The sequence below is a fragment of the Gossypium arboreum genome, chromosome 11, assembly GCF_025698485.1.
Source record: "Gossypium arboreum isolate Shixiya-1 chromosome 11, ASM2569848v2, whole genome shotgun sequence".
Lineage (NCBI taxonomy): Eukaryota > Viridiplantae > Streptophyta > Magnoliopsida > Malvales > Malvaceae > Gossypium > Gossypium arboreum.
The window spans coordinates 126,870,526-126,891,981 of NC_069080.1; the positions used below are offsets into that span (position 1 = coordinate 126,870,526).

Sequence of the window (21,456 nt, forward strand, 5' to 3'; positions counted from 1 at the left end):
TGATTCGGAGCTAGTGATCACGTGACTAGCGGTCATTTTCTTTTTCAACTTACACACCTTTGCAGAAACAAAAAAATCAAAGTAGCAGATGGGTCCTTCTCGGTAATAGCCGGAAAGGCACGTTAAAATTTCATCTTCCTTGGTTTTACATGATGTTTTACATGTGCCAAATCTAGCTTGTAATCTCATATCGGTCAAGAATTATCCATCCTCAAATTGTCATGTTATATTTGACTCCTCTATGTGTAAGTTTTAGGACATGGTCTCGGGAGGATGATTGGCAATGCTAAAGAATTTGGTGGAATTTACTTTCTTGAAGACGACCATCTAAGTCAACCAACAACTACTTTATGTTTAAATTGTGTTTCTGATTTTGATAAGGTTATGATTTGGCATTATAGGCTTGGACATCCTAATTTTTATTATTTAAGATATTTGTTACCTAATCTATTTAAAAATAAAAGTCCTTCTTCATATCATCGTGAATTTTGTGAATTGGCTAAACATCATCGGTCATTCTTTCCACCTCAAAAATATAAAGCCTCCAAACCTTTTTCGTTAATTCATAGTGATGTTTGGGGACCTTCAAGAGTCTCGACTTTTTCAGGAAAACGTTGGTTTGTCACATTTATTGATGATCATACTCGACTTTGTTGGGCGTTTTTATTAAAAGATAAGTCCGAAGTTAAAAATATGTTTCAGTCTTTTTATGCTATGGTGAAAACACAATTTGGTGTGAAAATAGAAGTATTTCGAACTGACAATGGTGGGGAATTTTTTAGCGACCAATTAGATGTTTTCTTAACCAAACATGGAATAGTCCACCAAAGTTCTTGTACAAATACACCACAACAAAATGGGATTGTAGAAAGAAAAAACCGACATCTTTTGGAAGTAACTAGAGCCTGATGTTCACTAGTCAAGTACCACGTTATCTTTGGGGCGAAGCCTTGTTAACAGCTACATATCTTATTAATAGAATGCCCAGTAAAATTCTAAATTATAGAACTCCTTTTAGTCTCTTTAAAGATAACTTTCCTAACTCTAAATTGATTACAGATTTATCCCTCCGAGTTTTTGGGTGTAGTGTTTTTGTTCATCTTCACAACCAAGGTAAACTAGATCCTAGAGCAAAAAAATGTCTTTGTTGGTTATGCTTCTAATAAAAAGGTTTACAAATGTTATGATCCAATTGATAGGAAGATTATAGTTACCATGGATGTCACATTTGTTGAAACACAATCTTATTTTGATTCTAATCTTCAGGGAGGGAATTATACTAAAGAAGATTCTATAATTGATCAAGAAGAGGCTAGGAATATACAACATAGGGATTCTAATAATGGGGAAGGCGAATTTATAATTAACACAAAAATTAATGATGTTAATGTTAATGAAAAGGAGGATGAAGGTGTAGAGTCTGATCATGAAAATAAAGAACAAACAAAGGAGTTAATTGTTTACTCAAGAAGAAATCAAAATAAAAAAAGTAGAATCCACCAGATTCATTACCAAGAATCCGACCTGCAAGATCCTGTCAAAAGTCTAGGTAAAGCTCATAATCCAGCCAATGAATTTTTTGATTTAGATATTCCAATTGCCAAAAGAAAAGGTGTTAGAAATATTGTCAAATATCCCATGTCTAACTTTGTATCCTATAAAGCCTTATCTTCGACATTCTCAACCTTTGTTTCGTGTCTCGATACTGTACAAATACCAAAAAATGTGAAAGATGCTTTACATGTTCCTGAGTGGAAGAAGGCAATTTTAGAGGAGATGCGTGCTCTTGAAAATACAGGTACAGGGGAAACAATGGAATTACCTGTAGGGAAAAAAATAGTGGGCTGTAAATGGGTGTTCACAACCAAATTCAAAGCAGATGGATCTTTAGATAGATACAAAGCCCGGTTGGTAGCTAAAGGGTACACTCAAACATACGGGATAGATTATTTTGAAACATTTGCTCCAGTGGCCAAATTAAATTCCGTCAGAGTTCTTTTTTCAATTGCTGTTAATCTTGATTGGTCTTTACAGCAGCTAGATGTGAAGAATGCTTTCCTAAATGGAAAACTTGAAGAAGAAGTTTACATGGATCCTCCTCCAGGTTTTGAAGAAAATTTGGAACTCGAGTATGTAAACTCAAGAAATCTTTATACTGGTGCAAGCGGTCTCCTCGAGCTTGGTTTGAACGATTCACTCAAGTTGTTAAAAAACAAGGTTACTCACAAGGGCAAGCTGATCACACAATGTTCTATCGACATTCACAAAAAGGTAGAATAACTGTTATTATAGTTTATGTCGACGATATCATTCTTACAGGAGATGATGTGGATGAAATAAGACGTCTCAAGGAGCATCTAGCATTGGAGTTTGAGATCAAAGACTTGGGTCCTTTGAAATACTTTCTTGGAATAGAAGTTGCTCGATCAAAGAAGGGTCTTGTGGTCTCTCAGAAAAAATATGTGATTGATCTTTTAAAAGAGGCTGGGATGAGTGGTTGCCGCCCAGCTGACACACCAATTGATCCAAATGTAAAATTTGGAAATAAAAAAGGTCGATTAGTTGATAAAGGGCAGTACCAAAGATTAGTTGGTAAGTTAATTTACTTATCACATACAAGGCCAGACATAGCTTTTGCAGTAAGCTTAGTGAGTCAATTTATGCACTCCCCAATGGAGGAACATGAAGAAGCAGTGTTTCGAATTCTAAGATACTTGAAGAGTTCACCGGGAAAGGGCTTATTCTTCAAGAAATCCAAACAAAGAGGAATTGAAGCTTATCTGATGCAGATTAAGGTGCTCAATAATGCATGTAAGATCTACATTAGGATACTGTACATTTGTTTGGGGAAACCTTGTGACTTGGCGAAGCAAAAAACAAACTGTTGTAGCAAGAAGTAGTGTAGAGGCTGAGTTTAGATCAATGGCTGAAGGAATTTGTGAAATGATGTGGTTAAAAAGAATTATGGAAGAGCTGAGGAAACCAATAACTTCACCAATGAAGTTGTACTATGATAGCAAAGTTGCCATTAGCATTGCTCACAACCCAGTCCAACATGACAGAACTAAACATGTTGAGATTGATAGACACTTTATCAAGGAGAAGATTGAAGAAGGCCAAGTGTGCATGCCGTTTGTTCCTTCAAAACAACAGATTGCTGACATACTCACCAAAGGACTTTCTGTAATGGCCTAAATTCAAGGTTATCGGAATAATGGTTTCGTAACCACAAATCCGATTTAAAGAGAAATTTATTTCAATATTTTTGCATGAAAATTGATATGATAGGAAAATCGTATGAAAATATTGATAGAAAAATTTTACCGATTTAGTGGTTAGTTAGAAAAAGAAATTATTGAAGAAATTAGGTAAAAACAAGATATCGGGACCTCTATCTTGTAAAACCAGTCGAAAATAATTTTATAAATATTTATGAAATTTTATTAGTGTGGTATTAAAATATCATTAGGAAATTTTAATGTTTGGGTAGTCAATTAAATGAAAAGGACTAAATTGTAATAGGTGTAAAAGTTGCTAGAATGATTAAATAGCTTAAGAGTCTAATGAGAAAGGATTTAAAAGGAAATTAGACCCAAAATTTATTTGGGCTGGACGGCAAGGGTATGAAATCAGCAGAAAAATTGATAAATTAAGGGTAAAATTGGAATATTGCAAAATTAACTAAATAAAGCTAGGGCTAAATAGGAAATATCTAGATTTCTCTTCATTTCTCTTAAATTCCAGCAGCTAAAAATGCCATAGGAGGGTTCTCTAAGCTGGTATTTCATAATTTTTTCACCAAGTGAGTTAATCCTTTCCTTTTTCTTGTAATTTTTGTGTTTCTAAGACTTTTACAACTAGGTCCTACTATTAAATTCATTAGTTTTTGATTTCATGGATGAAATTGAAAGTCACCATGGTTGAGTTCTGTAAGTTTATGATAAAATAGAATGAAATTAAAGCTTTAATTTGTTTATGAGATGATTTTATTAGGTAATTTCAATAGAAATTGATTTTTAGGACCTAATTGTGAAAATGCTTGGAATTAAAGTCTATTGCTGAAATTCTGATTCCTAAAGGTTGTAAACTAGTTTAAGGTGATATAATAAAATGTTAATTGAGAAAAATCATCTCAATTGAGAGGCTAATTGAGTAGGGACGAAATTATCATTTATTAAAAGCTTAGGGGAAAAATGGTAATAAACAGCTTGCACAAAAACAGTTTGGACAGCAGCAGTAGACTAACTTTGAAAAATCACCATAAATTTTAGAAATCGAGTTAGAAGATGAAAAAAATATGGCATTAAAGCTTATTGAGTCTAGTTTCTCATAGAAGAAATAGTGTAAGCAATGGATTTGTAAATTTTGAGATATAATGAATTTTGTGAGACAAGGTTAGAATGAATTCGGGTTCCCCTATTCTGACTTTAAAAAATCATAAAAAATTGAAGAAAAACAATTATGGGCTTAAATTTATATGTCTAGAATCCTTAATGAGTCTATTTTTAATAAAAATAAACGAGAACATCATTTGAATTCTGTATGAAGAGATAATTAATTTTTAGTGAAGAAGGGTTAGAATTGTCGAGAGCAGAACAGGGGTGACTTTAAAGAATAAACTGTACTTATTGGCTAAACCAAAAATTCTGAAAATTTTATGGTAAGAATATATATGAGTCTAGTTTCAGGAAAAATTATCGGATCCTAATTTAAAGTTCTGTATCTCAATATAAAAATAATTAAGTGACTATGACTCAAGTAGACAGCTTTGAATGAACTATAAATAATAGTTGAATTATAGAGAATGTTGCATATGAACATGAAATGTATTAAATTGATAATTAAATTTATTTATTTAGATCCAGAAGATTCAAATACGAAGCTAGATCGAGGAAAGGAAAAAGTTCGGGATTAGTAGATTTTTTTTGTTTACAAACAAGTATCAAGGTAAGTTCATGTAACTTGAAAATGTATGTTATTGATGTGAATATGATTTGAATGTTCATTGTATGAAAATTTATGAAACATTGATATATTTGATAAAAGGAGAAGAAATCCCGGTTGAATGAAAGGAAAATTGATGGATCTCTAAAAGGAATTGACGGTAAAAGGATCTAGCCGGACAAAGTTATCCTATCCTGATATAGCCCTCCCGAAGAATATGTGTAAAATGGATTTAGCCCGAACAGGTAATCCGAATTAGGGTCTGAATTTAGCCTGGACTGGTAATTCAGATCCAAGCTCATTAGAGTAATTGTCATTGCAGGGGATTTAGCCTGAACTGGTAATCCCGACAATACTCTATGAGTTTATATTACAGGGGATTTAGCCTGGACTGGTAATCTCGCTTTAAGGATGAGGTTCGCGGGAGTGTGCTCTCTGAAATGGAAATGTGCGCACATGAATATGAATTGACGGACCTGGAAATGTACACTAAAAGTGTACCTCTGAAAATCCATCGAAATTCCGAGAAATTCAACGGGATAAATATGGAAAAATAACAAGGAAATGGAAATCATGGTATTGACGAGCTCATCAATCATGGTATATATATATATTATTAATACATGGAAATTATTGTACTAACTTGAATGTTGAGTTTGTGCATGTTAGGGTAATAATGCATTGAATGGATATATGAATGTTTATTATATTGTATTGAAAATATTAGGTAAGTATAATTCTTGTTACATGAGCTTACTAAGCACAAAGTGCTTACCCTGTTTCCTTTTTCCCTGTTTTGTAGTGTTAAAAGCTCGGAGGTCGGATTTGGTCGGAGACACATTACAGTGTCAACCTCAGGATTTCGGTATATAAAGAAACTTTATTTTGGAAATCAATGGCACGTATAAGCTAACAAAGTAAATGTTAACGTGAAATGAATGTAAAGCTAGCCATTAGTATGGTTAACAAACCTGGTTTTAGATATGTGATGACGTTATCTTATAAATATGCATGAATTTATCTTGAAAATATGTTGAATTGATTTGGTTGATGTGGATTGGTCTCGATTTAATATTGCAGGGAAGGTTAGATATTTATAAAGGGGCTATATTGAATATAAAAAAAAAATTAATTCGTAAACTCCGGTAATGCCTCGTACCCTATTCCGGCAATGAATATGGGTAGGGGTATTACACTTTCTAAGACAAGCTTTGATTTTCTTGTAAGCAAGTTGGGCATGATTGATATATATGCACCAACTTGAAGGAGGGTGTTGAAATATGTATATATTTTAAATTTATTTAGGTAGATAAATCTTATTTGGGTAGATAAGTTTTATTCATATTCTAGAAATATTTTTATTTTATCTTTTAGTAGTTTACTAGAATAAGAGAACTATTTTCTTTTTATGTTTTAGTAGTTTATTAGAATAAGGAACTATTTTCCCAATTAGGATTAGGACTTATTTTCTCTATTTAAGTTCAATTCTTTAGTTAATAAGATGAGTACAATTTTATTCAAAGCTCTCTTGAAATCTTTTATGGGGTTCTGTTTCTGCTCTTGACTTTGATGATACATTGTTGTTCAATCCTAACAAAGGTGGTTTTGATGGAATAGGAGGTGTTAACTTCATTAACTTTGTGGATAGAGTATTGATTAGAAATAGCGAATCGCCTACGCATATGTTTGGTCTTCGTTGCAGTAGGCGTCATAGTTTTCATCTTAATGCTTGGATTAACAATGCGATAAAACATAAACTTCGAGTTCTTAGTCTCTCCATGGATAAGGTGAAAGACTACACTATTGCTCTTGCTCCTTTTGCTAGTGAAATTTTGGTGGTTTTGAAGCTTGGAAGAAATTTTGAACTAGATATTTCTGGATCATTTCTTTTCCTAGTCTGAAGGTTTTTCATCTCAACTCGATCGAGTTTTCGAGATGTTCTTCAACCAAGAATCTCTTTTTGAGCTTTCCTGCACTTGAAAAGTTGGTCATACAGAAATGCAAATTAGACAAGGTATGGAATCTTCATGTTTCGGCCCCTGAACTGAATTCTTTGGTGACAGATTGCTTATCATAAGAATGTTATGATGATGGTTATGATAGCAGTGATGAAGAGTGCGCCGATTACTGGGCTGGAAATGGTAATGCATTTACAGACTATGAGATTATCGTTGATGCTCCTAAACTTGAAGTTCTGAGATACAAGGGTTATGTAGCAAGTGGATGTTCTTTCAAGAACTGCCTTTCTGTTGTCAGGGCAGTCATTGATATTTCGGACAATGGGAAGAGAGGGGATGTTTCCACTATTGGACTAAAACCACTTACAGGTACCTATAATGCTAAGTTTCTTAGCTTATCTGGTCGTTCTATGAAGGTAAGGTTGTTCTGTACTTTTATGTAGCCTGTAGAATGATGAATACGATGGTCCCTCTAATGAGGAAGACCATCAAGAATTTGACTAATATTTTCTTCGTATTGTAGGTTTTCTGCAGTGTAAACACTTCGGGTTTGCATGTATTTAGTAATTTAACTCAACTGAAGCTTGAATGTAATGAATATTGTGGTCAATTGCTGCCAGAGTTGCTTGAGAAGTCACCTAATTTAGAAGTACTTATCCTTGGCAAGGTAAGTTATATTGCAATGTGCACTAATATTACCCGAAGTCTTCCTGAAGTACCCTTGTCCAACACTTGTGTCCATTTTATATTCAGACATGAGTTTGAGACCATAGGGTTATGATCCTCCAATATATGGAAAAGTTTAGAGAATGAAGTCAAACACATTTTCGTCTTTGACACACATCCCATTCGATTTAAGTGTTAGAGCAAATCCAGTTCGATTTAAGTGTCATTGAAGCATACTCATTCTTAACTTCCCTTTTGAACTTGTCAGGATAATGCACAACTGAATGCCAGGGACCTTGTGAAAATTCACATGGGAGCCACCGCAGTACATTCCTGAATGTTTATCGCAACATCTCAAAACAATTCAAATTCAGGGATTCAATGGACAAGAAAATGTAATGAAGTTGATAAACTATTTGCAGGAGAAAGGCAATATTTCTATGATAAACAATCTCTCCATGTCTTAAAATGAAGCTGGCAAAGCAATTCATAGAGATTAAAGGCAATGCTTTATGAAATTCTTATGATTTATCTTGTTAATGTTGTTACTCTTAGCTGAATTTGTTTCTGTTAAATTGTAGAACATGGATTTATTTTGTTATGAGATTGTCTTAGTTATCATATGAGACAATATTTTTTTTTTAAGAACAGTAACTAAAAGGAGATTGGAAACTGTTAGTTGAATTTAAGCTGGCATGCTTTGGAACCCCTAGGGAACATTAATAATTTCTTGAGCAAATCAATCTTTGAATCCAAAGGCAGATCTCCATTACTAGAGATATCCATCATCTTCAAAACTCGAGCATTTTTCAAAATGTATTTCACCATACTCAGCTGATATGTTAGATCTTCAAACCCTTTAAAATAAACCATTGATAGGCTTGACAGCAAACATTTCGGCACATACTTCGGAGGTTTCCAGGAGCATTCGAATCCAAGTCCACGGCAATTATCATTCTGGTATCAAGAGACCGACCAAAGCGCCTTTCATTAGACCATTAGTAAATGCTCTTTAAATTGATTTCTCGAGTAAATTTCACTCACCTTAGCAAGAACAAGGACTTCCAAATGATCAGAAATTTCCAAGAAAAGTGATAGCAAGTTCCAACCACCATAACCAACATGTAGCTCCATTTGGACCAGATTAAGAAACAAACGATATGGTCTGAAGTTACGCCATTTCTGAGAGGAGGCATTAGCAAATGTATATCAGCAAAAAGAATTGACCATTGACAGTGAAACACCAGGGTTATGGTTACTTACCATTTCTGCATACCAATCCCAATGGAAGGAAACAAACTTAGCATTGCTGAGAGCTTTGAGGAGTGGGATATGGCGATTTTCGAGCCATGAAACTGTGACATTTGCTTCAACTAAGCTAGAGACATCCTCGAGATCAAATTCCAGGGTCAGATTGTCTTCGAGGTTGAGCTGCTTGAGAACTGGGGCATTTATCTTAAGCTTGTGCCTACGCCGACCGGTGGGTGCAAACCGTACGAACAAAGTCTTTAATGTCGGAATCGAAATGTTAGAACATGTTGTGTTATCACCAGCATGTTTGTGAAGAACCAGTTCCTGAAGAACATAACAACCAGCAAAAAGCCTAGAAACAGATTCATCATTTGTGTACTTAATCCAAACAAGATTTAAAACCTTAAGACATGGCAAAGAAACTGTCCCAGGAACATGAAGCTCAACCCCATGGCTGAGTTTCAAAACATGAAGTGTTTTAGCAGTGAAAAGAGCAAATGGAAGCTTCAAGAAAGGGAAACTTTCAGTTCCATGGACACTGATGTCTAGTTCTTTAACATCCCTAGAAACTGCATCCCGAAACCAGGTTTTAACATAGGAAGGATGGTCAACTAAGTTGAATTTCAGACAAAACTTGTCTAAAGAAGCTGTTTTGTTAAGGATTAAAACATGGTCAACAAATTGTCTGAAATGAAGGTTTGGATCAGTTCTGCAAAAAGGTGTGTCTTGAAGATCAAGAATTGGAACTGAAGTCCAAACCCAAAGCCATCTTTTTGATAAAATGGAAGTCGCCATTGCTTCCTTAGTTGAAAGAAATGATAGTATGTGATGAATTAGAACATCTGGTAATTGACTGATTCTATCATATGATTTTTTATGCTTTGAGTTGACATTAATTTCTTGATTTACAGAGTTGGCCATTGGAAGCATCAATGGAAAATGAGTAAAGAGAGATAGATATATATAGATACATTATCAATAAAGATATATTTTACTTATGTTTGAAATACAAGTGTCTGACACGAATGTTTAATTTTTAATAACCGAGACATGTTGGAGATATTAGTTAAAAGATTAATTTTTTTTATTATAACTTATAAGATACTTGTAGAATCTGATCAGTTCACACTTTATTTACTTTTATGGAACATATTTATAAGGATAAATTAATTTTATTAATTTAAATTCCATTAAAACATGGAGTTAACCAATGAACACACATTTTGTTGATAAAAATTGCTCCTTTTGCAGTCCAAATATAGCATAAATAAATCATGATAAAAGTGTGATTTCTTTGCTAATATTCTTTTCCTTTTTGTTTTGGCAGAAAGCAACTTTATAACTAACCCCAAAACTTATTTTTCCTCTTTCAATATTGTGGAATATCCACAAAAATACTAATAAAAATAATAATTATATCAGTGTTATTTTTTATTCTGAATATGTTTAATTTTAACTTGTTAATGATATTTTTACCAAATTTTAATTACATTTTCGTTTATGCATTTAATAGTTGATGTGTCATTTTAAAAAAAAATTAGAGGATCAAAGTTTAATTATAAATTTTAGGGTTCAAAACATAATTTCATCATTTATTAATTTATAAATTCATATTTTCAAGAGACTAGAAAGAATTATTCTTTATTTTTAGAGGTCTAAATAATTACTTATTTAAAATATAAATTAAACTGAGATTTTAATATTCAAGAATGAAGTTCGACTTGACTTGTTAACGTTTTATAATATACTTTTATTTTATTTGTATATATTATATAATTTATATTACATGAAATTAAATGTATAATAATATAACAATGCAAAAACATTAAAATATACGTTGTCTAAATTTAAATTTTAATAAAAGAAATTTTATTTACATATATTTAAAAAATAATATGGGGATTCTAGAAAACACTTGAATTAGTTTTTTTACAAATATGGGTGAATTTGAACAAAATTTTAAACTCATATTTTGAGTCAAACCGAGATTGAGTAAATATAAGGCATATTAATATCATATATAGTCTCGGCTCAAACTCAACACGACCAAACCCATAAATTCTAGGCCCAACCAATTTATACCTTGCAAAAATTGCATCTTGATTAGGTTAACTTGCCCATTTTTTTATAATTAATATGCTTATATTATAGTTTATTATGGAGATGAAAATTTTATGTAACATATATATTTATTAAAAATTCATGTAAAAATCAAGGTCGATGGAATCAAATCGAACCGATTTGATCTCAGAAAAAGCTAGTATATTGAGCAAACCGCTTGGAATCGGTTGGATTGATAGTCAAGTCAATTTCTTTCTATTATTTTATAATTATTATATATTTTAAATTTTTTATGATTTTAAAATAAATTATTTAATTAAATTCGAGCAAACTATTCATCCAACAACCTAGGTTTATAAACCACAATAAAAGTAAAATGATGCTTTAGTTGTAACGATAAAAATTAAAAGTTTAATATGTAAGGTGTTCTTAATTTAAATTTTATTGATCTATAAAATATTAAAAAAGACAAAAATACACTTATGATAATTAGCTTATTTTTAAAAAAGAATATTTTAATAATTCTTTAATTAAAATAAGACTTGATTAATGATAATTTTATTAGCCTTATTATAATTTTTTGATACATCTATTTTTTGTCATATCCTTATTACATTTTAGTATCATGTTTTGTTTTATGCTTGAATTATTTTGATCATATTTTTGTTTTTACACTTTAATTTAAATTTGAGATTTAATCTACAATATTTATTTTATATATTTTCATAATTTTATTAATTAATCTAAATATTTAATACTATTTATCTTTATTTGAATAGAGCGGTAATTAAAGTTCTTGTAAAGTACCCAGATTTGAACCGTTTTACCCCTATTTCCATTACTAGTATTATATGAAAAAAGAATATTTAACACCATTATCTATTTAATTTTGTTGTGACTTTTGCTTTATTTCACCTTGAGCCATGTGCTTCAATAAATGCCAGTCTATTTAAACTAAAAAAAAAAACACCATTATCTATTTCAAATGAATTAGAGGGTATTTTTTCGAAGTTTCTGTTAATATTTAAAACCAAAATAATTATTAGTGTAAAGTTTATGTTAATATTTTAATCAATATAATTAATAGTGTCAAGTGATTGAACTAATGAGATAGAAATCTGCCAAATAAAAATAAAAGATTAAATACTAGAGGGACGAAAAGTCAAAATTTGACTAAATATTTGAATTGCCAATTATATCCCTTTGGTCAAAGCCAATACCCACCTCAGTCAAACTCACAAGAGACATGTAATCTTATTCTAATTTGGATTTCTAGGGTACTTTGATTTTGGTCTCTCAAAATGAAATTCTTATAATTTTGTCACTCAAACTATTAGGGAGCTTTCATTTTAGTTACCCAGCCACTAAATATATATGACAGTTAACTATACATACCACATCATGTTCATATTTTCATCTTGGTCACTCAACTTCTAGATCACTTTTATTTTGGTCACCTAAAAAATATTATTTCTAAAGTATTAATTGGGGCAAAAAAAAGATTAAAGTGAAAAAGTGGTAGGAATTAAAATAATGTATCAAAAACTTGTCAAATTGTATTCGTTTATCACATTGTCGAAAATTCGAATAAGATATTGAAAATTCTAAATTTTGAGTTATGTTTCATATACAATTATTAAAGATGATTTACTTGAGTTTATTTTAATTTGAAAGCATAAAATATAATTTTGAAATTTAAAAGAAGACTAAATTAATTAATTTCAACATTATAGTAACAAATCGGTTGACACTATCAAAGGATAAAAATTTTTAGTACCTTATTTAATTGATTTTGATATTTTAAAATTTAAAATTTTAAAATAAAAAATAGAACTTTCAGCAAGGGGTAAATAAGTACAATTTGAAAATTATCAAAACATTATTTTAGTTTCTAATGTTTTTCACTTTAATCCCTATTTTTTTTATCCTGATCAATATTTAAAACAAGAATATTTTTTGGGTGACCAAAATGAAAGCAACCTAGAAGTTGGATGATCAAAATGAAAATGTGAACATGATGTGGCATGTACAACTTAACTTCCATTAGAGATTTAATGGTCGGGTGACTAAAATGAAAACTTCCTAAAAGTTGAGTGACAAAATTGCAAGGATTTCATTTTAAGTGACCAAAATGAAATTTCCCTAAAAGTAGGGTGACCAACTAGGTAGTTTATCCTTCTAATTTTCATAGTTCCCATCCTCATGCCTTACGCGTGCCCATATACGATCTCAAACACTCTCTCATCACCACCAATCTTTCAACCACGTGAAAGCCACATCCTAATTTTATTGGTTCGTGAATTACACACAGAAATAAAAACATGGTGAAAATCCCATACGCAAAATCTCACCAAACACACACATTTTGATTTCCATAGGCAATCAAAAAAGATCATCGAACTCTCTTTTCTCTGTAGTTTTTGTACAAAACCAGTAGCAGCTCTTTCAAGCGTTTTATATCCTTCATTTTCATGGAAGATTCTCGGAGCTTGAAGGAGAAACAAGAGCTGAAGCGGCGGTTTCCGAGCAAAAGACATGGAACAGAAGAGAAGTCTCGTATGGAAGATCAAGTGGAGTTGGCTGCTATTGCGATTAGCCTTAACGTGCGTTTGAGACCATCTGATATGCCCGTTTACATGCAAGAACACGCCCTCCGGTGTACTCGACAGCTTCTTGATTCTGCCCCCAAACCCCAACCTAGCCTTACTCACTTGGCTCGAGCCATCAAAAAGGTACATTCAAATTTCATGCATGGTGAAGTTAGAAATTTTACCAATAGTATATAGTTTTATCATTTTAAAAAGATTAAATTAAATTTTTTTATTATGTTTGAGATGAAAGTATAATTTTATTATTGTTAATTTAAAATTAAATTGTATAGTTTTAAAATAATAAAAATATAATTATACTATTTTAATAATCTATATTCTTATATTTTAGAAAATTAAATTAATTTTTATTATTTTTGAGATAAAAGTGTAATTTTATTATTATCAATTTAGAATTATATAAATTATAGGGAGTTTAAATGAAAAATCTTTTATTTTGGGGTTGAGGTCCGAGTCCTGACTCTGTCACTAAATATCAAGATAAACTTGTTTAAAAAAATATAAAATTAAAATTTAATATAATAATAAAATTAAATTTTAATTTTCTAACATCTCCACCATTTGTATTAAGCTTTTAGTGAGACATGAAATTCTTTATTTCTAAATTCCAACACCGACTGATGTTTGAGCGAGTAATGGATGTGTTTGCTTTAGGAGTTTGACTCGGTGTACGGACCAGCATGGCAGTGTGTGATCGGGACCAGTTTCGGATCATTTGTGACTCACTCTCCAGGTGGATTCCTCTACTTCTCCATCGACTCATTCTCCATCCTTCTCTTCAAAACAGAGGTTGAGTTGGTCACCAAAGAAGACTGGGGCCAAAAGCTTTGAATGCCTCACTTGCCTAATTTATTGCTTTGACTCTTTGTTGTATGCTATTTGACTTTTAACCACCATCGAATATAAATATATATTTATTACAAATAGTTTAGAAGATTAAATAATTATATTTATATTCAACCCTTTTGAATATTCCTCGGAAAGTTCTTTGAACAAAGCACAAACCATGAAAGTTACCTGTGCTCGTCAAGAAGAAACCACGAAATTTCACTGTTTCACACCAAAGCTCCACCACCAAGTTTCCCAATTCTAACCAATTTTGATTAAACTGAGATTTTCCCAATGCAAGTGACCCAATTCTAAATGGTCTTTTTATGTTTTCAAGCCAAGCTCCGAGCAGCAAGGTTGGTGGTCCAAGTTCAGACCCTAACCAAAACAGCTACCCGAGGGGCTCTATCGATCGGAATGGACACACTCATTCGTAGACGCAGAAGGTCTCGTTGTCATCTTCGCTTTCCTATTCTACTTCTGCTACTTTCATTGATCGGAAGGGTTATCGGAGTCGTACTTGGATTGTTGATCACCAGAATGTTGATGAGAAGGCAATAATCTACATACCATAGGTTGGAAATTGTATTATTAATTGTTGCAATTAAACAAGGGATTCTTTTGTTTCGCTTTGCATACACACACAAAAGAAAAACTTATCATTGTTTGCAATCAAAATAATTAACATATCTTTGGAACTTGTCTTACGTTAAAGTTGGAATTAGTTTTATGTTTGATTATTGATATGAATGAATTTTTCTAACAAAACAGAACATTGGCATACAGAGAAGAGCAATGTTGTTCCAGATACTATCAAAGAATTCAAGCACATGTACTGAACTAGGGCAATGTTGTCTTTATTGGAATTCAAGATTTGAATAAAAAAAGTTTAGATTTTGATTTGAAAAATCAAATAGAAAAGAATAAGCTCTTTTGATTCATTCTATGTAATGATATTGACGTGTTTCAATGCACCCTTTCGAGTTTTCCATATATATATATATATATATATATAATTTAATTTTAAATTTCGTAATAAATTATATATTATATATAAATTTATTTATTTTATTTTTGGATAAATTTATTTATTGTCTTTTGTACTTCTCAATCCACTCGTTCTCCATTCTTCTCATCAAAACAGAGGTTGAGTTGGTAAGAAAAGGCACTCGAGTCAAAAGCTTTTGAATGGCGACCTTTTTCAAAATAAGTTAATTGACCAAACCTTTTCAAAAGTAAAAAAAAGTAAGAATATTTCTTTAAAATTTTTTTATTATGCCACTATTGTGAAAATGACAAACAAGACAATGAAAGATTGATTGTGTTTGTCTTGATGAAAGCTGAGTTGAGGAAAATAATTTTTAAAAAGTTGATTGATTTTTAGGAAGAATTAATTCTTTTTATGTTTAAATGTTTTTGCATAAAATATTTTTCCTTTAATAAATTTTAAAAAATTTATACTTTGAAATTTATATTACAAAACATTGTATTCTTTGGCAATAGAATTTTTATTACATATATTAGAATAGGTAGTTACACATTAGAGCTAAAAGAGATAAATAAAATTAAATAAGATTTAAACAAATACTTATATTTATATTATTAAAATATTTATAAACTATAATATATATTTATTATTAAAATATTGATATAAATTGAATTCCATGTGATGGCTTGACTTAGGTGTGACCTGAGTTCAAGTCATGTTTCGTGTTGATTATTCGGTTTTGCCCTATTATTGTAATTCAAAAAAATTGATATAAATTTTAATAAAAATATTATGAATATTACTTAAACTTTAAAAAGGTTATAAATATTAATATTTAGTATTAAAACAAAATTGTAATATATGTTAAGGATTGGTGATTGGTGATTAATTTATTGTAATATACATAATTTTATTAAAATAATAAGTAATAGTAATTATATTAATTGTTGAGGTCCAATTTTAGCTTAGGTACAAACCAAGCTCCAACCCCAATTAAACCAAATTAACTCACCCCAAAAATAAACTGTCCAACAACCAACCCAAAACTCAAACTTAAGTCTTCAACCCAATTAAACTAAACTAAACCCAATACCAATTAAACCAACTAAGCCCAACCTACCTTAGCCCAAACCACCAGCAGAAAAAACAAGGAAGCAGCAAACCCTAGGTGCCTCCACTTGCCACCGCCACTGCAAGCACCGCCCTTGCCACCGCCACCTGCAAAATCAGAGAAGAAATTACAGCAAACAAGTAGCAAGAATAATTGTAATGAAATCGGGCTATAAAAGCCCCCAAAAAATGTAAACTTTGGGAACTCTTTTTTTCTTTTAAAATAAAAACAGACTTTCAAATACAAAATAACAGAGTAGAAATACAATCAAAAAGATTTAAACACCAACATAAACACTTGATCGCAACAAGAAACACCAAAACAGGGTTCAAAGGTTTCAAATAAAAGGTTTTATCTATTTTCGTTTTTATTTTTTATTTTATTTTATTTTTTTCTTTTTCGAACCTATTTACTCCTTTATTTTTTTAACCGATTACACACATATATATTAAAAATATATTAAAGAAATATAAAAAAAATATCTTTTTTGGAGTTCCGGCCACCGCGTACGGTGGTCGGTGATGGCAAACGACGGTGGAGCTATGATCGGAGCTCTGAGGAGTTGAGAGAGTTTGAGAGAGAGCTTTTTTTGTTTTTTTGGAAGAGGAGGGGAGAAAAATGAAGTTTTAGTAAAATAAAACGACGCCGTTTTGACTTAAGCTCATAAGCCTCAAAACGACGTCGTTTTGCCTTGGTCGACCCGAATTCCACTCGACCCGTCTTAGAATCCGCGTGTTTTTAAGTGGAAGGGCTAATTTCACTTTTAGCCCTTTCGATTTTTTATTGTTTTGAATTTAAAATTTTCATTATTTCTAATTTTACCCTGAAATTTATTTTGATCTTCACTTTGGTTCCTCTTAGTGCTGTGCGTTTTGTGAGGATGGGATATTTTCCGTTTTGGTCCTCCGTTGTTATCCGCGCCCAAATTGGTCCTTTTCTTTGTATTTTTATTCTGAATTTGCCCCAAACTCCTATTTTAAGTTCAATTTAGTCCTTTTAGTTATTTTTTCTATTTTACCATTATTATTATTATTATTATTATTATTATTATTATTATTATTGTGGGTACCAAATTTTGCCCGGGCTCATTTACCTTTAAAACCCAAATTTTTAAACCAAAAATAAACCCCCAAAGACCAAAAATAGAACCAAAATCAAATCAAAAACAAAATAAAAACAGACCCAATTTTGAAGCCCAAATACTTAACCCTAACCCACAAACCCCAAAACATTTTCAGCCAAGACCCTAGCCTCCAACCACCAAGCACGACCCACGCCCCATGTCCATTATATCTGCGACTTGAGCAAAGAGATAAGAAGAAACTGTTTGTATTTTGGCTATAAAGCCTTCATTTTTTTCATTGTAAAGGGGGGGAGACGTTTTTTGATATGCAAAAAGAAATACAAAATCAGTAAAGAATAACAAGAAGATTTTTTTTGAAGGTGAGCTTTTGCTGTAATTTATTTCTATTTTTTTCCTTTTTCTATTTTTTTTTTTCCGGATCCAAAACAAAGACAAAGTATAAAAGAGAGAAGTCTTACCGGAGTTGTGCTCATGTCGTCGGTGGCCATCGCACATGGGACCTTTGATAGAGCTGGTGTCTGATGAAGAGGAGAAAATGAGTGTATGAGTTGAGAGAACATTTCAAAAAAAAATTCTTAAGTTTTTTTCAAAAAAAAAAAAAAGGTGATTGTTAAAAGGAAAAAGAGTTTTAAAAAGGTGGATTTGGGTTTTCAATAGATTTTTGTGCGCATGCTCCCTTAAATGGGTAAATTTTGCAGCCAGTCCTTCCTACTTTGCATCCCCTTTAATCTATCCCCATTATGTCTCTTTCATTTCTCTTCAAAGGTTTGTGCACTGTTTCGAATTGGTCCACGCATGAACAGTGTTTTTGGTGATTTGGGTCATTTTTAATTTTGATACCAGACTATTTATGCGCGTTTTATTTCAGCCCATAATTTTATTTAAATGATTAGTTTTATTTATAGATTATTCTTTTAGTTTTATTATGCTTACAACGAAGTTTCTTTTCCCTTTTAAAATAAGAGCAGATTATTTAACATATAATTTTGTATTATTTTGTTGATTTCGAGGTTTTTGTTTTTTTCCATGTGCATTTTTTCCCAAATCACTTTTGTATATCATCATTACCCTTTTTATATATTATTTATATTAGGTTTATTCTTTTCACATATTGTTTACTTAAATGTTATATGTATCACTCTGCATATTGCTTAATCTTTTAGGAATTTTTTATGTATTATTGTATTTTTTCTTTATTTATTTTATATTTTTAATACATATCTAATTCCATGTAAATTATTTATTTTATGGCATTGATTTTAAAATTCATTCGTATGATTACTTATTTATGTTTTTAAGTTTTATATCCATTATTTGTTTAAAAGTTTTGGTGTTACCCTTATAGTAGTGTTTAGTGTTTTAAAATCTCCTATCTTCCTATTGTTCATTTTATTTTAAAGCTTGATATGTTATTTGGGTATTTTTGCTTGGAACCTCTTTCAAGTTGGCGATTAACTTGTTAACTTATTATATTATTTTATAATTTCTTTTACTACTATTGTACATTATTATTATTTTGGGTTACTTTTTTTAAAATTATCTTTATATGATATTCATTTTTTATCTATTTTATTAAAATTAATTATTTTAAATATAGTTTATTATACTTATTATTATTTATTATTTATCATTATTGTTAGTTTAGCATCGTTATTATTTTAATTTTGCTATTATTATTATATTTAGTAATACTATTGATATATTGCTATTATTGTCATGTTTATTATATTATCATATTTATGACTATTGTTGTTTCCATTTTTAAATTTTTATTATTAATATAGGGTTAGCATGATTCTCATATTATCATTTTTATGTCATCCATCATTATTTATCATTTTTTCCTCCCCAAATTTTAATCGTTTTAGTTCTTTTATTCCATAATGTATTCTCAACTTGTTTTAACATAAAAATAATTTTCTATACTTAATCGTTTTAAAAAAGATGCCCTACCGTATTGGGTTCTTTTTTTATTCGATTTAAGTATTTTATTCAACGTTTTGTTCCCAAATAGTTTTTAATAAAGACAATTTTCTATACTTAATCGTTTTAAAAAACGTCCCCTACCGTACTGGGTTTCGTTTTTTATTCGATTTAAGTATTTGAATATCCTTCTTAATCAATTTATTCTTTAAATTTTTTCCTAAACAATGACAATTTTCGATATTTGGAAGCTCGAAAAATTGTACCCTACCGTATTGGGTCTCGGTTTTTGTTCGATTCAACCATTCGAATATCCTTCTTATTGAATTTCTCCAAGTTTTGAAAAGTGGAGGCAGTGTTCTGTATTTTAAAATTCGAAAAATCATGCCCTGCCATACTGGGCTGTGGCTTTACGTTTGATTTAAATATCCGAATACCTTTTTCTTAAAAAAAAATAAAGTGCTCGAATGTTTTAAATAAAAGACAAGCTCATAATCGGGGGTCAAAAACGATATGTCCTACCGTATTGGACGTGACGTTTTACCTTGAAGCGAGATGGTCTTTAACTCATGTTTAATTTACTTAAATGTTTCAAAAAGGATGATCATACTTTAAAATATTTTCAAATCTTTAATTTTCGACATTAAGACATAAATTAATCAATGAAGTACCGATTTTGGGCGTATTGGGGGTGCTAATCCTTCCTCATACGTAACTAACTCCCGAGCCTATTTTCTCAAAATTCGTAGACCTAAATGTTTTATAAGGTGGCCCAATCACACCACAAAAAGGATTGGTGGCGACTCCGTATCTTCGTTTTCAAAAGTCGATTCCCCGTTTTAAAAAAAAATGGTTTCGACAATTATTATTATTATTATTATTATTATTATCATCATCATCATCATCATCATATATTACTTAAATTTCACATTTATTTATACGTTTTACATAATACTTATTTGCATTATTATTATTATTATTATTATTATTAACCTTTTACTTTTTTACATTGCTTGTTCGTTTTATTTCTCCATTTCTGTTCTCATTATTCTTATTATGCGTTTATCTTTATTCTGTTATGTTTGTTAATATCGAAATTTTTATTTGTTTGTTTATTCTTCATTATTTTATTTTATTACGATTTTATGTTATATTAACCTTTACCCGACAAAAACAAATCTTTCATAAAAGCATTATTCCATATTTGGAAATTCGAGAAAATCGTGCCCTAACTTACTGGGTTTCGATTTTTCTCATTTAACCAAAGTTATGGAATATTCTTTTAAATCGTACTACAGGTTTTGAATAAAAGTGCTTATTTTCGGAGATACGAGGTGTTGTGCCCTAACTCACTGGGTATGACATCTTGTTACCTCGAAATAAGATTTTTTGTAAATAAAGGCAATGTTCGGTATTTGAAAGTTTGAGAGATCGTGCCCTAACTTATTGGGTTTCAATTTTCCTCGTTTACCCTAAATAATCGAATATCCTTTTAAAAAAGATTAAAATACACAAATTTTAAATAAAAGGCAAGCTTACTCTCAAAAGTTCGATATGTCGTGCCCTAACTTACTGGATGTGACATTTTATTACTTAGAGACGAGAAGGTCTTTAACATTCGAGTGTTTTTTTTACAAAAAGAGGGATTGTATTTTAAAGTCTTTCAAGTTTTCAATTTTCGACACTAAGACACTAATTAATCAACTAGGTACCAATTTTTGGGTGTTACGAGAGTGCTAATCCTTCCTCGTACATAACCGACTCCCGAACCTGTTTTTCTGAATTTCGCGGACCAAAACCGTTGTTTAAATAAATCAAATCATTTATTAAAAACAACCACTTTTACAAGGTGACCCGATCACATGTGACAGCCCTAAATTGACCCTGGTAGGAAAGTGGTTTCGGGACCGCTAAACCGAGTCACCGAAGTATTTGAATATGATATTTATTGTCTAAAATATGTGAATATGAATGTGTGAAAGTTTTAAGCTTCGATTTAGTCGATTGCATGTGAATTTAATTAATAGGACTTA

At 30.9% G+C, this 21,456-nt stretch overlaps 2 protein-coding genes and 1 long non-coding RNA gene across 3 annotated transcripts; 1 reads left to right on the forward strand and 2 right to left on the reverse strand.

Annotated features, from left to right (window-relative positions):
* Positions 1 to 8,243: 8,243 nt before the first annotated feature.
* On the reverse strand, positions 8,244 to 9,740 carry LOC108472034 (F-box/FBD/LRR-repeat protein At5g56420-like). Its single transcript, XM_017773561.2, has 3 exons — positions 8,832 to 9,740; positions 8,613 to 8,750; positions 8,244 to 8,525 (listed from the first exon to the last, which is right to left on the reverse strand). Exons 1-3 carry the CDS (start codon positions 9,738 to 9,740, stop codon positions 8,244 to 8,246), a joined length of 1,329 nt encoding a protein of 442 aa, XP_017629050.2.
* A 3,495-nt stretch (positions 9,741 to 13,235) lies between these two features.
* Positions 13,236 to 15,031, forward strand: LOC108472907 (uncharacterized). Its single transcript, XM_017774469.2, has 3 exons — positions 13,236 to 13,612; positions 14,144 to 14,222; positions 14,655 to 15,031. Exons 1-3 carry the CDS (start codon positions 13,352 to 13,354, stop codon positions 14,876 to 14,878), a joined length of 564 nt encoding a protein of 187 aa, XP_017629958.2. The 5' UTR covers positions 13,236 to 13,351; the 3' UTR covers positions 14,879 to 15,031.
* Positions 15,032 to 16,213: 1,182 nt separating this feature from the next.
* LOC128284363 (uncharacterized) lies at positions 16,214 to 18,194 on the reverse strand. The gene is made up of 2 exons (XR_008274791.1): positions 17,959 to 18,194; positions 16,214 to 16,523 (listed from the first exon to the last, which is right to left on the reverse strand). It is a non-coding gene; the product is annotated as an uncharacterized LOC128284363 (long non-coding RNA).
* Positions 18,195 to 21,456: the final 3,262 nt, after the last annotated feature.